Source organism: Rhinoderma darwinii, chromosome 4 (genome assembly GCF_050947455.1).
Source record: "Rhinoderma darwinii isolate aRhiDar2 chromosome 4, aRhiDar2.hap1, whole genome shotgun sequence".
In the NCBI taxonomy this organism is placed as follows: Eukaryota; Metazoa; Chordata; class Amphibia; order Anura; family Rhinodermatidae; genus Rhinoderma; species Rhinoderma darwinii.
In genome coordinates this window covers 182,410,933-182,433,389 of record NC_134690.1, presented here as the reverse complement: position 1 = coordinate 182,433,389, position 22,457 = coordinate 182,410,933, and the positions used below count along the sequence as shown (strand labels likewise).

General features: G+C 42.3%; 1 protein-coding gene across 1 annotated transcript in view; it reads right to left on the bottom strand.

Moving 5' to 3' along the window:
* Window positions 1-22,457, bottom strand: part of LOC142760483 (uncharacterized) — a 108,000-nt gene that overhangs the window by 38,608 nt on the left and 46,935 nt on the right. Inside the window, exon 5 of the mRNA XM_075863677.1 lies at window positions 22,347-22,428. Within this exon, the coding sequence (XP_075719792.1) occupies window positions 22,408-22,428 (21 nt within the window). The 3' untranslated portion in view covers window positions 22,347-22,407. The remainder of the gene's footprint in view (window positions 1-22,346; window positions 22,429-22,457) is intronic.

The following is a 22,457-nucleotide window of genomic DNA, read 5'->3' as shown; positions in this document are numbered from 1 at the left end:
TGCTGCAAGCAGTACAAAAAGCAGAAGTAGGGGTGATCACATGGTCAGACCATGCTCCTATATCCATGCAGATAGCATTGGCTCCCTGGTCCCGTCCCTTTAGGAATTGGCGCAATAATACCTTTCTGATGGCCCTTCCTAAATATAAAGAGCATATTTCCTCTCAATTGCAAGAATACTTTGATATTAATGACACCCCAGAGGTTGACCCCTTTGTCCTATGGAATGCCCATAAAGCAGTTATGCGTGGTCTCCTGATCCAGCAGAGCTCGCAATATTATAAACAGAAACGGGTAAATACGGACAAGGTATTGGAACAGATCAAAGCTCTAGAGACCCGACAGAAGTCCTCCCCTTCGGTTACACTAAATGAGGCGCTGACCAAACTTAGACAGGAACTTAGGAGGCTGCTTATAGCGGACTTTGATAAACATTTAACCTCGCTTCGCATGACCTATTACACCTCACATAATAAAGCGGGCAAATATATGGCGACAAGGGTTAAACTGAAACAACAAAAAAGTAGGATTCCATTTTTGGAGGCGGAGGGGGAGGATTCTAGGGTTTCGAACCCGCAAGGCATCGCGGACAGATTTAGTTCGTTCTACGCTAAACTTTATAATTTGAAAGAAGACCCTGCTACGTCTCACCCAACTTTGGAGACTATAGGGGGGTTTTTGGACAAGCTACAGCTGCCCAAGATAACCCCTTTACAGCTAGACCAACTTAATGCCCCTATTCTGACGGAGGAAGTGACCAGAGTAATTCGGATGGGTAAACAACACAAGGCCCCGGGACCGGATGGGTTCTCCTCCGAATATTATACACTAAATGAGAAGGTATTGGCCCCATACTTGGCGCGAATTTTCACCGCTGCAATGGTCAAGGGTAACCTTCCTGAGGAAATGCTCCAAGCAACCATAGTTACCATCCCTAAACAGGGGAAATCTCCTACGCTACCAGCTAATTTCAGACCCATATCCTTGTTGAACTGCGACACCAAACTTTATGCAAAGATACTGGCCCAACGCCTATTGACCATACTCCCTACCATTATTCATAATGACCAGGTGGGATTTACGAAGGGCCGCCAAGCCCCAGATGGCACCAGACGCATCATCAATCTGATATCTAAAGCAGAGATTAGCCGGACGCCTTCCCTTCTCCTCACGCTGGATGCGGAGAAGGCGTTCGATAGGATTCATTGGGACTTTGCCTTTGCTACCATGCGAAGGTTCGGTTTCTCTGGTTCCATTCTCACTGCGATAGGGGCTCTGTATTCCTCACCTTCAGCTAGGGTCTTGACTAACGGGATGATGTCCAGACCATTTCATATCACCAATGGTACCCGTCAGGGATGCCCTCTTTCGCCCTTACTGTTCACTATGGTTATGGAACCATTGGCGGAAATGATTCGAATGGATTTGGGAGTGAGAGGGATTTCAGTAGGGCATAGACAGCATAAGATAGGCTTATTCGCTGATGACGTAATTTTGACCCTTACGGATCCATTGACATCTCTCAGAAGGGTATCGGAAATTCTAGAATGGTTCAGTAGGGTCTCGTATTACAAAGTTAATGTATCCAAATCTCAGATACTGGGATTATCAATTCCCACAAGACTGCGAAAGGACATTCAGAAAGAATTCTCGTATGGTTGGGCGGAAGGGTCGATCCCTTATCTAGGTATTAACTTATGTGCCAATACTTCTAAACTGGCACATATTAATCTGCTTCCTTTATTCGATAAACTACAGGGAGACCTTCAGCGACTATCATGCACTGAACCGTCCTGGATGGGACGCATGGTCCTATATAAAATGCTAATTCTGCCCAAAATACTATATATTTTCAGAACAGTTGTAGTTCCTATTCCTAGACCCCTTCTTAGTAAGCTACAAGTCCAGTTGATGGGATTTATTTGGAACAAGGGGAAACCACGGGTGGCACGGCAGCGTCTCTATGTCCATAGGCAGAGGGGAGGAATGGGAGTTCCGAATCTTGAAGCGTATCACACAGCTATAGTGATGCGCCAGTTGAGACACTGGTGTTTTCCATTCACGGGCTCTAGTTGGCCTATGATAGAACGACATCTGATTGGAGATATCCCTCTCTCCTCGCTATTGCTAGCCCAAGCGAAGTTCCCTACAAGTTTGATTCCAAGATTTCCTACGGTGATAGCTTCTATCCAGGCATGGAAAGCAGCTCTAAAGGCAACACCCCCTGACGCTCCTACCCGCAAGATCCCTATACCAGTGGACACCCTGGAACTTCTGGTTCCTAACCTAAAATTGAAAAACTGGGAAGCCCGGGGGATTGTGACAATATCCGATTTGTTTAATAGTGACAATATTAAAACTTTTTCAGAGCTACGTACGGAATTTGGAATTTCACAGGCAGATCTTTTTAAATACAGGCAGATTAGACATCTTCTTCCATCTAAATCGCAGGCACAAGTACAGATTCCATCTGGGTTACATGACTTGATTATGAAGAATAATACGGGGGAGTCTAAGCTAACCCGAGCTTTATATGATAAAATCCTGGGGGACGGGGCAATTTCAAAAACCCCACAAATGGCAAAATGGGAAGCAGACTTGAGGTACACATATGACATTGAGACATGGAGAAAAGCGATTAAATGGACACTGAGGTCCACTATGAACTCGAATCTCCTGGAAATTTTCCACAAATTACTTTTGAGATGGTACTATACTCCATGCAAATTGGCCAAAATTTACCCGTCCTCTAGCCCCTTGTGTTGGAGAAGATGTGGGATGGTTGGGTCATTATATCATATCTTTTGGGAATGCCCAGTTATTGCTTCATTGTGGAAAGAGGTGTTTGACTTATTGTCCAGTTTAGTGGGTACCCAGATAGAACTCAGTGCAGCTCTAGCCCTTCTCTCCCTGGATATAGATCTAGTAGAACCATCCCAAAGAGTTATTGTGTCCCACATTTGTCTCTCAGTTAAACTTCTAATGGCTAAACGGTGGAAATCTAATATAGCTCCCTCTATACGGGAAGTGATTGACAATGTTTCATCTCACTGTGGGTACGAGAGGCTCTTTGCACTTCGTCTTAATAAAATGGAACGCTTCAAATCCCAATGGCGCTCGTGGATAGATAGATTCTCTTGCTGAAAAATAAAGCCCAGAGAGGGAAAAAATAGGGGATTATTGGGAAATGTATTGGGAAATGTATTGTCAAAATACTACAAAGATGTATGGATTAATGTATACTTGGTGTGTATCCTGGTTTCCCTACCCTCCCCGGTTGCTTTTCCCTTCTGTATTCCCCCCCCCCCTTCCACAGGTCACTTCTCAAATGTTGATTTGCATCGTATAGGTACTTCCTTGCAAGGATAATATGTACCATGGTATAATCTGTAACCTGTGGTTTCTTTGATATACTAATAAAAAACTAATGTTTTAAAAAAAAAAAAAAATGTTTTATAAATACACACTGACCAATTAAAAAACCCGCCAATGTGGCTGGGGTCAAAGTTCTCAGATGACGTCACTAATGAGAAAAAAAAGTGACAGTTCACACGAGGCAATAGATAGAAAAACAACATTCAGGACCATGGACAGCAGTAAAATCAAACATACGCAAGTGCATAGATGAAGCGCACATAGCCGACATGACAAAAATGGTACATAGGGTATAAAAATACGAAATTGCAGAAGGGATAATCAATAATAAAATGCACAAATGTTGAAATAAAAATAATAATTGCCACATATAAAAGAAAAGCATCCAAATCTACAGTAAACTCATATAAATATATAAATAAGCCGCGATAAAGTTACAAGAAGAGAAAAAAGCATCTAAATGGATGTTTGGATGATAGCATCCAAAAGGATGTTGAAAAGAGTATAAAAAATAATGTTAAGAGATAGAAATGAATAGATAAGGGACAGCGCATTTGTAGATTGAAAGCCGGGCAGGGTCAACTGTAATGGGCAAAGATATAAATAGCGATGTTCTTTTGATGGGATACTATACAATTATGAGATACAATTTAAATGATGATGTACAATTATGTAATACAATGATGTGGATGCAGTACAAGAAATAATAAATCAACAAATGATGGACATAAAAACACGGGGTAAAAGGGACCAAGTAACATCAACACCAATCTAAAGTTAAATCATCAGGGGGCTGATGATAAACAATATGTAGATAAATCAAAATAATCAAATACAATAAAATAAAAAATATATAAAATATATAATATATATATATAAATTATAGAGCCTAAATGTAAGGGAGTGATTGGAAAAAAAGGGTATCATGAAAATGGTGGGCAGGAAGGGAATACCACTAATAATCCTTATATGATAGCGAAAAATTGCCGTTACATAGAAATGACCTAAAATTATGAGACAAACGAATTTAAAGGAAAACATGATGCTGGGAAGTGCAAAACACTCTCAGATGTTAGGAAAAAACGGACCCAAACGAACGGGCAAAGGGATTGAAGATAAGTATGAACGTCTTTTATTTTTATTTTTTACAGGTTTATTCTGATCGGTAGTCACTGTCCAGGGTGCTGAAAGAGTTACTGCCGATCAGTTAACTCTTTCAGCTCCCTGGACAGTGACTATTTACTGACGTCGCTTAGCAACGCTGCCGTAATGACGGGTGCACACATGTAGCCACCCGTCATTACGAGAGCTCCATAGACTTCTATGGACTGTCCGTGCCGTTATTACGGCCTGAAATAGGACATGTTCTATCTTTTTCAACGGCACGGGCACCTTCCCGTGAGAAAACGGGAAGGCACCCGTCGCCAATAGAAGTCTATGAGCCCGTTATTACGGGTCGTAATTACGACCCGTAATAACGGGAGTTTTTACGGTCGTGTGCATGAGGCCTTATACTGTATGGGAGAAGCTATGGGGGAATTTTACTGTATGGGGACATCTGTGTGGGCATTATACTGTATGGGGGCATCTGTGTGGGCATTACACTGTATTTGGACAGAGATAGGGGCATTATACCGTATGGGGACAGCATGCTGTATCAGGGCAGCTATGGGGCATTATACTGTATGGGGATAGCTATGGGGGAATTTTACTGTATGGGGACATCTGTGTGGGCATTATACTGTATTGGGACAGAGATAGGGGCATTATACCGTATGGGGACAGCATGCTGTATGGGGGCATCTATGGGGCATTATACCGTATGGGGCATTATACTGTATGGGGTATTTATGGGGGCATTATGCTGTATGGGGCAGCTATGGGGCATTATACTGCATGGGGTCATCTGTGTGGGCATTATACCATATGGGAGCAGCTATGGGGGAATTATGCTGTATGGGCACATTATACTGTATGGGGGAATTATACTGTATGGGGCAGCTATGGGGTCATTATGCTGTATGGGGCAACTATCGGGCATTATACTGTATGGGGTCATCTGTGTGGGCATTACACTGTATGGGGGCATCTGTATTGGCTTTATACTGTATGGGGGCATTTATGGGGGCATTATACCGTGTTGGGGCAGCTATACGGGCATTATACTGTGTGCAGGGGTTCTATTGAGGCATGATGCTGTGGGGAGGCACTATGAGAGCATGATGCTATGTGGGCTGAGCCTGGTGTGTATAGTTGGGGATTGGGCGGGGTTAGAGGCATGGCTTAAAAGGAAAAAAACTTGCAAGCATACGTGTGCCACATTGGTTGTCCCTCTTTACAATATTTGAAAGTTGTGAGGTATACTTAGATATTCATGGCATATCCACAGGATACGCCATAAATGTCTTATAGATGCAAAACCAAGTTCTGGAACCCCCATCTATATCGAGAACAGAGGTCACCCGACCCCGTTTTGACTGGTGAGGTGACTGCTGGCCGCAGATTCCAGGCGTGGACAAGTAGAGTATATGCCATATATGTCTAAGTTGGGAACACTCCTTTAAATGTGGCTACCTGCCTGCCTGCCATTTGCCCAGGATTTTGCACTTTCACTGGTGCATGGTATTCAGTAGAAACCCAATTATTATTTTTTTTTTTTGCTACAGGCATAATGCTCAAAGCAGGTATAATAGGTAAGACGACATTTTGACAGGTGGGCAGTGTACAAAGCATTATTTCATTTTTATGACGTATTTTATTCAACACAATTGAGAGCTTATTTGCTAAATTTGCAATTCTACGTTTCTTTCTCATCTAGAAGAAATGTTTTGTAAGGACTATTACAGTCATCATTTTTAATAATGAATTACTTAACCAAATTATATTCTATAACATTATTACAGAAGCAAAGGGCTCGCAGATTGGTTTTTCAATGACTACACTAATTGAACACTAGTTACATGTTCATTTATAGCTCTTATTAATAATTAGTCCGTGCATCACTAATTCTAAATTAGGTTGTTTTGTTAAAAGCCAATCATACTATGAATTTAACTCTGTTGGTGATGAAAGGAGATTATAGTAATTGTCTTCCCCTGTACTAACCCCTTTGCAGACATTTGTCGTAACTGCACGTCATGGTCGGCAAGGAATTGAAGCAATTTATTATAGAGTTATAACAAGCTGAGTGCGGGCTTAGCTTCTATATTACAGCTGACATGCTGCTATAACAGCTCTGGTCCCAGCGGATTAACCCCTTTGATGCCACGGTCAATATTGACCACGGCATCTAAGTGGTTTGTAGCCCATCAGCACTCCTGCGAAAAAATTGCGGGGTGCCGATAGTTGCTATGGGAACCGGAGGCCTAACAATGACCTACAAATCTGCCATATCTGGAAGTCTATTAGGTCCTGCCTTTTTTCCTTGCCAAAAATTTTAAAAAAGTAAGAAAAAAAAGTTAAAAACAATTTAAAAAAATAAAGGTTTCAATAAATAAAATTAAAAAATTGCCTTTTTCCTTGTCAAGTCCGTTTTTATTACTATACATATATACATTATATACTATACTATTATATAATTATACATTACTGTACTATTATATAATTGTACATCATCTACTAAACAGAATTGGTATCGACACCTCCATAACAATCTGAACTCTAAAAATATTATGTTATTTATCCCGCATGGTGAACGCCGACTTGCTGTTTTTTGGACATTTGCCTTCTACAAAATGGAAAAAAAGTTGCATAATGGTACAGATAAAAACTGCAACTCATCCAGCAAAAACCAAGCCCTGACACAGATCTGTCAATGGAAAAACAAAAAAAGCTCTGCTTTTTAGAACATGGCGACACAAAAAAACATTATTTTTACAAAACAGTACCATATTTTTCTGACTATAAGAAGCAGTTTTTATCTTAAAATCTGTGCTGTAATCTTCTGCTTTATACCCTGAAGGTAAACAGCTGCCAGAGTATGAAGAAGCCAGAGCTGAGCTCCGAGCTTCAAAAAGGTCCTTGCAGTGCAGTGTAATGGAAGCAGCATGCATACCTCCCAACTTTTGAATTCGGAAAAGAGGGACATTTTAAGCCACGCCCCCTAACCACGCCCAATATCCCGCATCAACACATTAAATCACGGCCAGATCCTTCTTCAAATAACGAGCGCGCATTCTTACTGCGGATCTCTAGACTGTCTGGATATCACAGATATTATGGATCCGGTTATGTCGTCTTTATGTTACTTTTCCTATCTTGGGTATAACATTTGCTCATCACGGCGGCAGCAGCTGCAGGACAAACCAAAAGGCTGAGAACAATGAAAATCAAGAGGGAGACCCTGTGGTTGATGACTTTTCAATTGACAGGTAGCAGAGTTACATGATGGGGATTTTTTTTCAACAGTTGTGTAACTCTGCTACCAGTCAATGGAAAAATCATCCACCAGAGCCCCCCTGTAGATTGCTCCACACACAGCCCCCCTGTACATAGCACCACACACAGCCCCCCTGTAGATAGCTCCAGATACAGCCCCCTGTAGAAAGCTCCACACAAAGCCCCCCTGTACATAGCTCCACACACAGCCCCCCTGTAGATTGCTCCACACACAGCCCCCCTGTACATAACGTCACACACAGCCCCCCCCCCTGTAGATAGCGCCACACACAGCCCTCCTGTAGATCGCTCCATACACAGCCCCCTGTAGATAGCTCCACACACAGCCGCCCTGTAGATAGCTCCACACACAGCCCCCCCTGTAGGTAGCGCCACACATGCCCCCCATGTAGATAGCTCCACACACAGCCCCCCTGTAGATAGCTCCACACACAGCCCCCCTGTAGATAGCGCCACACACAGCCCCCATGTACATAGCGCCAGACACAGCCCCCCCTGTAGATTGCTCCACACAGCCCCCTGTACATAGCGCCAGACACAGTCCCCCTGTACATAGCGCCAGACACAGCCCCCCTGTACATAGCTCCATACGTAGCCCCCTGTAGATAGCTCCTGATACAGCCCCCCTATAGATTGCTTCACACAGCCCCCCTGTACATAGCGTCAGACACAACCCCCCTGTAGATAGCTCCAGATACAGCCCTCCTGTAGATAGCTCCACACATAGCCCCCCTGTAGATAGCTCCAGATACAGCCCCCCTGTAGATTGCGCCACACAGCCCCCCTGTACATAGCGCCAGACACAGCCCCCCTGTAGATAGCTCCCCATAGGTAGCGCAATACAACCTCCTTATAAGAGGTAGCCGGCCCTACTGCTGCCACTCTCCGCTCTGCTTTCACTCACCGTCAGAAGAAGGCAGGAGTCTTGCGGCAGCGTTCTCACTAGTGTCGATGCCGGCCCGGGAGTGGACCAGTCCAGTCACCTGACCTGTCACCTGACCGGTGAGGTCAGATGACAGGTCAGGTGACTGGACTGGTCTACTCCCATGCCGGCATCGATCCCAGTGAGAACACCGCCACAAGACTCCTGTCTTCTTTTGATCACTGCTGCAGTCGTCTGGCATGCAGGGCGCCTGTCAACAGCGATCAGCTTTTTTGATACAGCTGCAGCGCCCAGCGGGACATTTTGCAGACCACCCAGGACGGCGGGACAGTGGTGAGAAACAGGGACTATCCCGCCGGATTCGGGACGGTTGGGAGGTATGGCAGCATGTCCTCTGCTGTGTGTAAAAAATCTCTGTGTTATCTGCTCACTGAACAGTCACATCTCACACACAGAATTCTGTCAAATCTGACTGTTCAGTGAGCAAATAACACAGACATTACTACAGTTAATATTACACAGTAAATATGTGCAGCTACTGATCTGCAAGGACCTTCTAGACAACGCCCCCTCCTATGTACAGAGCAAGAGCAGATTTAACACCATTAACCCCTGCCTCTCCACACCTCTGATGTCTGGTGAATTCAGGGGAGGGTGAGAGCTCTATAGCTGCCAATATCTTGTATTTCTTTGTCTGACATCTGGCACTGTGGCTGGCATTGTATTGAGGCACTGTGGCTGGCATTGCTATGGGGCACTGTGGCAGGCATTGTATTGAGGCACTGTGGCTGGCATTGTATTGGGTCACTGACTGGCATTCTTATGGGGCACTGACTGCCATTATATTGAGGCACTGTGGCTGGCATGGTTATGGGGCACTGTGGCTGGCACTGTATTAGGGCACTGTGGTACCCTATTGTCTCAATATTAGCCAGGAAATGTACAGTTAAAGGCAAAACATTTTATGCTACAATTTATGGGTGTGTCTTATGGTCCAGTGCCTCCTTTAGTCCGAAAAATATAGTTATTTTATTGTGGAAACATTTGGGATCACCATAATCGCACTAACCCACAGAATACAATTAACATGTCATTTACACAGCATGATGAATGCCACATTAAAAAAAATTAAAAAAAATTGGTGTTGCCTTCCATAAAAACTAGGATAAAAAGTGATCAAAAAGTCGCATGTACCCAAAATGGTACCATTAAAAACTGCAGCTTGTCCCAGCAAAAAACAAGCCCTCACACAGCTCCATCGACAGAAAAGAAAACAAGTAATGGCTCTCAGAATATGGCGACACAAAAACTAGATTTTTTAAAATAAAAAAGTATTAAAACATGAAAAAAAAACAATATATAGTTAGGGTATGTTCACACGCAGTAGCAAAATACGTCTGAAATTATGGAGCTGTTTTCGCCTGAAAACAGCTCCTGATTTTCAGACGTTTTTTAACAACTCGTGTTTTTCGCTGCATATTTTACGGACGTTATTGGAGCTGTTTTTCAATGGAGTCAATGACAAACGGCTCCAAAAATGTCCCAAGAAGTGACATGCACTTCTTTGACGCGGGCGTCTTTTACGCACCGTCTTTTGACAGCGACGCATAGAATTACACCTCGTGGGAACAGAACATTGTAAAACCCATTGAAAGCAATGGGCAGATGTTTGTAGGCGTAATGGAGCCGTTTTTACAGGCGTAATTTGAGGTGTAAAATGCCCGAATTACGTCTGAAAACAGTGCGTGTGAACATAACCTTAACTTGTCAATTAGATATCATGGTGAATGCTGCATTAAAAAAAAACAAAAACAATGCTAGACTAGCTGCGTTTTTTTCACCTTGCCTCCCCTAAAAAATTAATAAAAAGTGATCAGAAAGTCGCATGTGCCCCAAATTGGTACCATTAAAAACTACAGTTTGTCTTGCAAAAAACAGCCAACATACCAATACATCTATAAAAAAAAAAGTTATGGCTCCAATATGTCGAGCATGAAAAAACATGCCAATGTGTAATGACAGGGTAGGGAGACAGACAGGTGAGCCCTAATCTACCCGCCACTCAGTCCCTGCCTACTTGCAATGACCCGTCCTAAGCGACGGGGTACAACTGGGCGACGGTCCCTATGCTCAGTAAGTGCAAGACAGACAAACAGACAAGGGTACACAGAAGCTAGGGAAACGGGGCAGCTGCCCACGGAGACACCGTGAGCAACAAGAGTAGTGAACGAGCCGAGTCAAACCAGGAGAGAACGAGGTACAAAACGCTGAGCAAGAGAGTGGTCAGAAAGCCAAGGTCAATAACAAGCAGATGATGAGAAGTACAAGCAGCAGCAGCAAGCCAGGAAACAAGCATAGAAGAATCACAGGCAAAGGAGGAACAGGAAAGGCAGGTATAAATAGACAGTGGGCGGGAGCTAGCTCCGTCTGGCCAGGCTGTGATAGGCTCTCCCACTCCTAAGCCTGCCATCCTGAGTGGTGGAAGATGGAGTCAGTCTCACAGACATAGGAGCAGGTGCAGACTGATTGCCCACGGGCAACGACACAGAAGCTGTGTCTGGCAAATCCTTTACACAATAGGTAGGCCAGAGGGGAACATTTCTTCTGTTTCAAGAGGTGGTTATCAAGACCCTACTATTTGGGAATCATGAAGGTTAGGGCTTAAGCACATCTGCTGGAAGCGAGGATGCCCATATTGTACCAAGTCGGCAAATTCCCAGCGAAATTCCCCAAACTGCAAAGGTGCAGAGTGTGTGCCAAAAGGGGGATAAGAAAAGACATTTATCAGTGTGACACCTGGCCTAAAAAACCTGGCCTAGGCTTAAAGGATTGCTTAAATGTGTACTGAACATCTATGGATATTTTTATTATTTATCTACTTCATTATTATACCACCTTATTATACCATGATGTACTCTGCCCACATATGCACACACATTATAAACTTAAATACCGGTAAAACTCCAAACAAAACTACTACCAAGAAAAATCTGCTCTCCAAAAGACAGATAGTGCTCCTTCCCTTCCAAGCCCTACAAATGTGCCCAAACAGCAGTTTTCATCCACATATGGCTTTGCCATACCATGAGTCTCCATTGGCACCAGCTAGGCACAACATATTGGGCACTGAAATAGCACATCTGTGAAAATACATAGATTTTTTTTTACTTTGCACCATCCTTGATAAATGCCTTTAGGGGTTGAATTTCCAGAATGTAGTCACTAATTGGGGGTTTCTATCTATCACTATTTGACGTCAGAACCTCTGCAATTGTGAACCAATACTTTGTCGCCAAACTAGGCTATAAATGTACATGCTGCTCTTTCTCTCCTGAGCCCTGTCGTGTATGTCCACACAAAAGATTAGGGCCACTTGTAGGGTATTTCTAAAACCAAGAAACACAGCATAATAATTAGAGAGCTGTCTTTTTTACAGGGGAACAAGCTGGGCACCACATATTAGACACTGAAGTCACATATCTATGGAAAAATTGCCATTTTCACTCTGCAACATCCACTGCATACTCATTTCTGGAAAACACCTGTGATGTCAAAATGCTCACTACACCCCTAGGTGAATGCCTTGAGGAGTTTCCAAAGTGAGGTCACTTCTGTTTGTTTGTTTTTTTACTATTTTGGTCCTTCAGGAGCTCTGCAAATGCGTGGTGCTCAGAAACCAATCCTAGCAAAATCTGCACTCCAAAAGTCAAATGGTGCACCTTCCCTCCTGAGCCATATCATGTGCCCAAACAGCAGTATATGACCATATATGGGGTATCTCTGGACTCAAGAGAAATTGCTTTATACATTTTGGGGTGTTTTTTCTCCTTTATACCTTGTAAAAATGAAAAATTCTTAGCTAAAACTACCTTATTTGAAAAAATGAAATTTTTTTATATCCACAGCCCAATTCTATTCAATTTAGCAAAAAAAAACAGCGAGATCACGCTGAGCATGTAAAGCAGTCTCACGCTGATAGGACAGCGTCAGAGGCTGTGAGATAGCTCCATCTCAGGAGAATCACGGGCGTTGACGCCCTCTTGACTAGCCAGCGATTCATTAGCATATTTGGCACCGAAACAAACGGGGGACATATCTCAGGAATGGGGGGCCTAGAAATAAAGCAAAAACAATGCTGAAGTCCTGGAAACATCGGTAGTAAGGGGAGACTGATGGTTCACTTTTTAGGACCTAGTGACAGGTCCTCTTTAAGGCCTAAGTGGACTTCAAAAGAGACTGTGTAATGAACTGTTGTACTAAAGCTACCATGCCAAATTGTGATTGTAGTGCTGTTAGGCCTGCTTACAACTGGGTTGTTTCTGCAAGTTTCAAGAAGTTAGTAAAGTCTTAGTTTATCAGATCCATGGTGTGTCATCTGTTAAATAATACCCCCATTCAAATTTTGCGCTGCCAGCAGGGTGAGTCTCTGCGAGGCAACTCCTGAAGGAACCACAAACACACCCGCTGTTCCCATGACAGTGTTAGGGTATATTCACACGGCCCATTTTCGGCCGTTTTTAGGGCCCTAAACGCCCGAAAAACTGCAGAAAAATCGGAAGCAGAGTGCCTCCAAACATCTGCCCATTGATTGCAATGGGAAAACCAGCGTTCTGTTCCGACGGGCCGTTTTTTCGTGCGCCCGTTTTGAAAAACGTACGCAGAAAAAAACGTCCGCGAAAAAGAAGTGCAGGACACTTGGGATGTTTTTGGAGCTGTTTTTCATAGACTCTATTGAAAAAAACTCCAAAAAGGACGAAATTCGCGAGTGGCTTCAAAAACTTCTGAAAATCAGGAGCTGTTTTCCCTTGAAAACAGCTCCGTATTTTCAGAAGTTTTTGAGTTTGTGTGTGAACATACCCTTGTTGAGAGAAATTGTCAACTGAAAGGGGCCACCAGAAGTAGTGGAGGCCATTCCCATAGATCCAGGGATAAGACAACCAAGCCTCGGAAATGCTGGAGGTGTGACCAGCTTGGACATTTTGTTAGGGAATGTCAGGCCCCAACTCCTCAGAGTGCAGACAGCTCCCATTTAATGAGAAAGACCAACTTCTGAGGCTAGAATATACTCTACAAGAGTTTCTGCAGGACCCACCAGGCACTGTGTAAGGAAAAAGACTGTTCGGCAAACAAACTTGAGAGATAGCCAATCGTGGGAAGGAATGCAGACCTCCCGAGAGAAAGGGACAGTAAAGTGGTTTGATGCTGCCTGGAGGGGTTTGGTTTCCTCAACTGAAACAACATTATTGAAGACCTGTTTGTCTACTGGATTGCAATAAAGCAGAGAAAATAGCCTGAGTCCCCTTGCAGTCTTGGAATAGGAGAGGAAGTAAAATTAATTCTGGTGGAAGACGAAAAGGGGGACTAGGCTGCCTGTGTTACCGGTCTGGGTGGGACCCCGGTCAAAGGGAGCATATTTGTCCCTAGAAAAGGACAAGTCTGTTTGCGCTCTGATTGGCCAAAGAAATGTATTAATCATCCTCTTCAGAGCAGTGTCCAACACGCATGCTCTGTTATCTAATATGCATGAGGCTTCTACTGTCAGCTAAGCCGACGTGTATTTCGCATGGGCAATTCCCTACCAATAGAAAATACAATGATAGCACTAAAATGGCTACGGAGTTTACAACTTTATTATAGCTGGGTGGAGTGGGCGAAGTAAGTCTCTGCAACCGGCACATTGCATTCTAGGACACAAGCGGTGCATGACGAGAGAAGAAAGACAGGAAGAGAAGGGGAACGAATATACTGAGGTAAACAAACCTCAAAAGGTAAACAATACAGTGTAATGATACAAAAAATTATTTTAACACCTTAAGGACACGGCCATTTTTTGGACGACGTAGTTGTATGAGACTTTGTTTTTTGCGGGACAAGTTGTACTTTATGTAGGTAACATTTTTTGGTACAAGTACATTATCGTTTAACCCGTTAGTGACCGGCCCATCGTGTTTCTACGTCGGTCACTAACGGGCCTTATTCCGATGCCATAGACTTTTTACATCGCGGCATCGGAACAAGTTTACAGAGCAGGGATCTGTCAAATCTCCCTGCTCTCAGCTGCTAGAGGCAGCTGAGGGCTGGGAGCGTCCCTGCTCTGCCGTGTGAGATCGATATTAGTATCGATCTCACACGTTTAACCCCTCAGATGCGGTGCTCAATAGCGAGCACCGCATCTGAGTGGTTTTGGAGAGAGGGAGGGAGCTCCCTCTCTCCCCCACCGACACCCGGCGATACGATCGCCGAGTGTCTGTGTCTGCGATGGCAGCCGGAGGCCTAATAAAGGCCCCCAGGAGGCCTAATAAAGGCCCCCAGGTCTGCCTGTAGTGTATGCCTGCTAGGTCATGCCTCTGGCATGACCTAGCAGATGCCTGTCCGTTTTAAACGGACAGGCATAATACACTGCAATACGAAAGTATTGCAGTGTATTATAAATGCGATCGCAGAATCGCATATTATAGTCCCCTAATGGGACTAGTAAAAAAGTAAAAAAAAAGTTTAATAAAGTTAATTTTAAAAAAAATGTGAAAAAAAATTAAAAATACATCTTTTCCCCTTACACAATGCTTTACTATTAAAAAACAAAATAAAGTTAAAAAGTTACACATATTTGGTATCGCCGCGTCCGTAACGACCCCGACTATAAATCTATTACATTATTTAACCCGCACGGTGAACGCCGTAAAAAAATGAATAAAAAACTATGGAAAAATTGCTGTTTTCTGTGAATCCTGACTTTAAAAAAATGTGATAAAAAGTGATAAAAAGTCGCATCTACTCCAAAGTGGTACCAATAAAAACTACAAGTCTTCCCGCAAAAAAAAAGCCCTCATACAACCGCATCGGCGAAAAAATAAAAACGTTACGGCTCTTCAAATATGGAGACACAAAAACAAATAATTTAGAAAAAAAAGCGTTTTTACTGTGTAAAAGTAGTAAAACATACAAAAACTATACAAATTTGGTATCGTTACAATCGTAACAACCCGCTGAATAAAGTTATTGTGTTATTTATACCACACGGTAAACGGCGTTGAGTTAGGACGCAAAAAAGAGTGGCGAAATTTCAGATTTTTTTCTATTCCCCCCCAAAAAAAAGTTAATAAAAGTTAATCAATAAATAATATGTACCTAAAAATGGTGCTATTAAAAAATGCAACTTGTCCCGCAAAAAACAAGACCTTATACAGCTATGTAAAGAGTTATAGCTCTTGGAATGCGACGATTGAAAAACGTAAAAAATAGCTTGGTCATTAAGGTCCAAAATAGGCTGGTCATTAAGGGGTTAATTTCTATAAATTTTTATTTTGGCGAAAATGTAGAAAAAAAAACGTTCCGCTGAAGTTTTAATTTTTATTTTTTTACACCATACACCGATCATCATAAATAATGTTATTCTTTTGTTGTACTGGTTGTTACGGTCGTGGTGATACCAAATATGTCTAGATTATTTCATGTTTTGGGACTTATATTTTAAAAAGTTTATTTATTATAAAAAAATGTGTGTGTGTATTTTTGTTACTTTTTATTTATTTATTTATCATAAAAAAAATTGACATTCATTTTACTTTTTTTTTTTAATCCCATAAAGGGATTTATCATTTTGATTTTGATTTTGTAACTGTAATGTACTGGCAGAGATCTATATGCCAGTACATTAGCCTGTGTACTGATTGTACACAGGCAGTTGTTAGGGCATACCTCAGTATGCCCTAACAACAGGAAATATGTTCAGACAGTCCTGGGGTCCTTCAATGGACCCTGGGCTGTCTGGCCATATGAGTTGTGGGCTTTGATCGCGTCACAGTTATCTTCTGTGACGCGATCAAAGTGCAGTCCCCCCTCCTTGAACGCCACGGTCAGCTTTCATCGCGGCGTTCAAAGGGTTAACGGCAAAGAGAAGATGTTTCTCTCTTCTCCGCTGTCAGAGGGGGGCCGTGGCTGTGTATTACAGCCGTTGCCCCGCTCTCGATCGCGCGCAGAGACAGCTGTCACAGAGGGCGAGAATGCTCGTCGTAATGCGCAAAGTACTCGCCGCTCAGGACGAGCATTCTCGTCCTGTGTCGGCAAACAGTTAATTGAGAAAAATATAGTCAGAGTGCATTAATGTAACCATAGAGAAGCGTTGCATTGATTATATTAAAAAAAAAAAGGATTAGAAAAACCCTTTAACCCCTTAAGGACATGGACTAGTTGGCACGTTCAGAACGCAGCCATATTTTTCAAATCTGACGTGTCATTTTATGTGGTAATAATTTTGGAATGCTTTTACCTATCTAAGCGATTCTGAGACTGTTTTCTCGTGACACATAATACTTTAAGTTAGTGGTAAAATTTGGTCGATACATTCAGTATTTTATTGTGAAAAACACCAAAATGTAGCGAAAAATTGCAAAAATTTTCATTTTTCTAAATTTAAATGTATTCGCTTGTAAGAGATCATTATACCACACAAAATAAATGCGAATTAACATTTCCCATATGTATAATTTAGATTGCCATTGTTTTTTGAACCTCCTCTTATTTTTCTAGGACGTTACAAGGCTTAGAACTTTAGCAGAAATTTCTCACATTTTCAAGAAAATTTCAAAAGGCTATGTTTACAGGGACCAGTTCAGTTGTCAAGAGGTTCTGTGGGGCCCATACAATGCAATCCCCCATAAATTGCCCCATTTTAAAAACTGAACCCTTCAAAATATTCAAAACGGCATTTAGAAAGTTTCTTAACCCTTTAGGTGTTTCACAAGAATTACAGAAATGTAGCGATGAAATTTAAAAATTACATTTTTTTTTGCAGAAATTAATTTTAATCGTTTTTTTCTGTAACACAGAAGGTTTTACCAGAGAAACACAACTCAATATTTATTGCCCAGATTCTGCAGTTTTTAGAAAAAACCCACATGTGGCTCTAGTGTGCTAATGGACTGAAACACAGGCCTCAGAAGCAAAGGAGCACCTAGAGGATTTTGGGGCCTTCTTTTTATTCGAATATATTTTAGGCACCATGTCCGTTTGGAAGTGGTCTTGTGATTCAAAAATAGTGAAAACACCCCCAAAAAGACACCATTTGGCAAACTAAACCGCTCAAGGAATTTATCAAGGGGTATAGTGAGAATTTTGACCCCACAGTTTTTTTGCTGAATTTAGTGGAATGAAGCGGTGAAAATGAAAATCTACATTTTTTTCCAATAAAACGTAGAAATGTTCAATTTTTACAATGCATAAAGGACAAAAACACCCCAAAATTTGAAAAGCTATTTCTCCCGATTATGGCAATACCCCATATGTGGTAATAAACTGCTGTTTGGACCCATGGCATGGCTCAGAAGAGTGCCATTTGGCTTTTTGAGCAATAGTTTTGCTGCAATGGTTTTCGGGTGCCATGTCGTATTTGCAAAGTCCCTGAGGGACCAAATCAGTGAAAACCGCCCAAAAGTGACCCCATTTGGGAAACTACACCACTCAAGGAATTTATCTAGGGATATAGTGAGCATCTTAACCCCACAGGTGTTTTGCTGACTTTAGTGGAATTAGCCCGCGAAAATGAAAATCTACATTATTTCTAATAAAATGCAGTTTTAGCTCAGATTTTTCAATTTTCACAATAAATAAAGGAGAAAAAGCACCCCATAATTTGAAAACCAATTTCTCCAGATTATGGCAATACCCCATAAGTGGTCATAAACTGCTGTTTGGACACACGGCAGGGCTCAAAAGGGAAGGAGCACCATTTTGGAGCTCAAATTTAGCTGGAATTGTTTTCGGGTGCCATGGCACATTTGCAAAGTGCCCGCGGTACGAAAACAGTAGGAACCCCCCAAAAGTGACCGCATTTCGGAAACTACACCCCTGAAGGAATCTAGGGGTATAGTAAGCATTTAGACCCCACTGGTCGTTTGCAGAATTTATTGGAATTAGGCCATAAAAATGAATATCAACATTTTTTTCCACTAAAAAGTTGAATTTTTTCATTTTCACAAGGAATAAAGAAGAAAAAGCACCCCAACGTTTGCAAAGCAATTTCTCCAGAGTACGGAAATACCCCACATGTGGTCATAAACTGCTGTTCGGACACACGGCAGGGCTCAGAAATGTAGGAGCGCTATTTGGCATGCAGATTTTGCTAAAACCCTAAAGGTACCAGAGTACAGTGGGATCCCCCAAGAATTGACCCCATTTTGGAAACTACACCCCTCAAGGCATTTATAATTTGCCTGGACACATGACAGAGCTCAGAAGTGAAGAGCAACAGGCGCATTTGAGGTCTATTTTGGTGATTTTCCCAGCATTGGCCCACAATTGCAGGGCCCTGAGGTCAAATAGTAAAACAAACCCCTAAGTAGTGACCCTTATTTTGAAAACAGGCATTTTAAGGGGTGTAGCGAGCATTTTGCCCCCCCAGGTGTTTGTTCATTAGTAATTAATGCGCAGCGGATGGTACAAAGTGAACATTGCAATTTTCCGCTGATATGCCATTTTAGTGCACAATATGTTGTGCCCAGTTTGTGCCACCGAAGACACACACCTCATAAACTGCTAAGCTGGTTCTCCCGGGTACGGCGATGCCATATATGTGGATGTAAACTGCTGTTTGGGCACGCTGTAGGGTTTAGAATGGAGGGAGCGCCATTTGGCTTTTGGAGCGCAGATTTAGCTTGGTAGTTGTTCTGTTTGGGGTTTTGCTGGTATTTCAGTTTATAATGTGGGAGCATATGTAGGCTGGATGGAGTACAACAGGGCATAATAAGAGGGTATAATAATGGGGTAAATAAATAATAATCTATAGATGTGTGGCCAGTGTCACACTGATAAATGGTGCCCAATCTTATCTGCTTTAGAGTTTTATAGATTAGGTCGTTACAGACGCGGCGATACCAAAGATGTGTACTTTTTTTAACTTTTCATTTTTTTTTCCTATAATAAAAGACTTATTATAGGAAAAAAGGCAGGGTTTGTATTTATTAACTTGAAACTTTTCCTTTTACACTTATATTCAACTTTTTTTTTTGGTCCCACTAGGGGACTTGAGGGGCCTGCACCTCTGATCTTTACTCTAATGCATTACACTACCCACGTAGTGCAATGCATTAGAGCTGTCAGTCATTCACTGACAGCAAGCCTATTAGGTCCCGACTGTGGGCGGGGCCTAAAAGGCTATCGTACATGGCAGACCAGAAGGCCATTATTAGGCCTCCAGTTGCCATAGCAATGATTGGCATCCTCACTATCACATCATGTCGATGCCGATCGGTACAAACCAATAATATGTTGTGATCGCTTTTGATCGCGGCATCTAAGGGGTTAATGTCATGGATCAGAGCTAGCTCCATTCTCTGCCATTACAGCACGGTGTCAGCTGTAACATACAGCTGACACCAGCGTCTGATGTCGCAGCCTCAGCTTCTTATTACTGCAGCCAGATGACTTTTAGGCCCCGCCTCTGGGTGAGACCTAGCAGGCTTCCGTACTTGGCAGACAGGAGGCCATTGTTAGGCCTCCGGTCTGCTGGAGCAGTCATCGGAACCCCACAATTTCCTTGCAGGGTTCCGATCTGCTTGTAAACACCATAGATGCAGCGCTCGCTTTTGAGCGCTCCATCTAAATGGGTTAATCGGCCAGATCAGAGGCTAGCTCCGGTCCTGTCCTTGAAGCAGTGATCGCATTACGCTATCACTGCTTTAACACAGTACCCTGTTAATGCTCTACCCAACGGATTATTACGTCACATAGTATTAAGTAAAGTTTACTGGTGAAGAGAAATCTCCTCTTATTAACCTACAGTTACAAAAACAAAATTAATTTAGCTTTATGACACCTTCAGTTAGTTCATGGCGCAACGAGTAGGAGCAAATAAACAGATGTCTACACAGAATAGAAGGTCAAAAGCTACTAATTTTGTAACAGAAATTGTAAAACCTTTGTTAGGCTATGTTCACATGCTAGACTAGAAAAGGCTGTAAAATATAGAGCGGTTTTCAAGGGAAAACAGAACCTTATTTTCAGAGTTTCAAGCAGTTTTTTACGGCCGTTTTTGGAGCTGTTTTTCTATTGAGACAATGAAAAATGGCTCCAAAAAATAAGTCAAGAAGTGACATGCACTTCTTTTTTATGGAGCTTTTTTTTACGCGCCATTTTTCAAAATGTTGCGTAAAAAAAACGCCCCGTGGGAGCGGAACGCTGTTTTTCCTATTGAAATCAATGGACAGATGTTTGGAGGTGTTCAGCCCCCGTATGTTCAGCTGTTTACGGCCCGAAAAACAGCTGAAAATAGGCCATGTGAACATACCCTTAGAATGGAAGATAGAATTTGGCTTTCATCTTTAAATCTAGCAGTTAAAGAGTAACTCAACTTTCAGAAAACTTCTGACATGTCATAGTGACATTTTGATCGGTGGGGTCTGAGCACTAAGACCCCAACCGATCACTAAAACGAAGCCGCAGAAGCACTTGGGTGAGGATGTCTTTTCTCGGAAAGCCGAGGTAACGGTGAACGGACTCAATAGAAAGTCTATGAGCCAGTGCACCAACTGCTCTGCTTTCCGAGAAAAGCCGATCAGAAACGAAGCGGGTGAGTGCCCACTTGAGCGCTTCTGCCGCTTTGTTTTAGCGATCCGTGAGCTTCTCAGTGCTCAGACCCCCACTGATCAAAATTTCTGACATGTCACTATGACATGTCAGAAGTTTGTTGAAAGTTTAGTTACCATTTAAAGAGGCTCTGTCACCAGATTTTGCAACCCCTATCTGCTATTGCAGCAGATAGGTGCTGCAATGTAGATTACAGTAACGTTTTTATTTTAAAAAAACGAGCATTTTTGGCCAAGTTATGACCATTTTTGTAGTTATGCAAATGAGGCTTGCAAAAGTCCAAGTGGGTGTGTTTAAAAGTAAAAGTCCAAGTGGGCGTGTATTATGTGCGTACATCGGGGCGTTTTTAATACTTTTACTAGCTGGGCGCTCTGAAGAGAAGTAACATGCTCTTCTCTTCAGAACGCCCAGCTTCTGACAGTGCAGATCTGTGACGTCACTCACAGGTCCTGCATCGTGACGGCCACATCGGCACCAGAGGCTACAGTTGATTCTGCAGCAGCATCAGCGTTTGCAGGTAAGTCGATCTGCCCCGATGTACGCACATAATACACGCCCACTTGGACTTTTACTTTTAAACACACCCACTTGGACTTTTGCAAGCCTCATTTGCATAACTACAAAAATGGTCATAACTTGGCCAAAAATGCTCGTTTTTTAAAAATAAAAACGTTACTGTAATCTACATTGCAGCGCCTATCTGCTGCAATAGCAGATAGGGGTTGCAAAATCTGGTGACAGAGCCTCTTTAAGGAGGAAAATGTATTTCAGATAAAAGCATTGAAACTAAGCAGGAATGTTTTATATGTATTAAATATTTCCATGGCAATAGCATATCTAGGAATAAAAGATAATTATATTTGATACTAAACAATTTATTGCTCAAGAAATAAATTTAACCCTAAAGATTGTTCAGATGTATAAATATTGTAGCAATAATGAAAAATTATTAGCATTGGGTCCTTCTAGGTTACGTAGAGAAGTGGCAGATGTCTTCCATCATACATGTCAGAAGTTTTCTGAAAGTTTAGTTACCCTTTAATGGTATTGGAGGAATACAGTGAAATAAAAGATACAATCATATAGGATCTGATTATGTCACTCTTTACCTCACTTTACCTCTCTGGCCTTGATGTTACTTTTCTGCAATCCAGAGTTCCAGAGTGTCTATCAGCAATCTCCTCCCGCTTCCTAAAACATGGAGAAAACTGAATTCATCA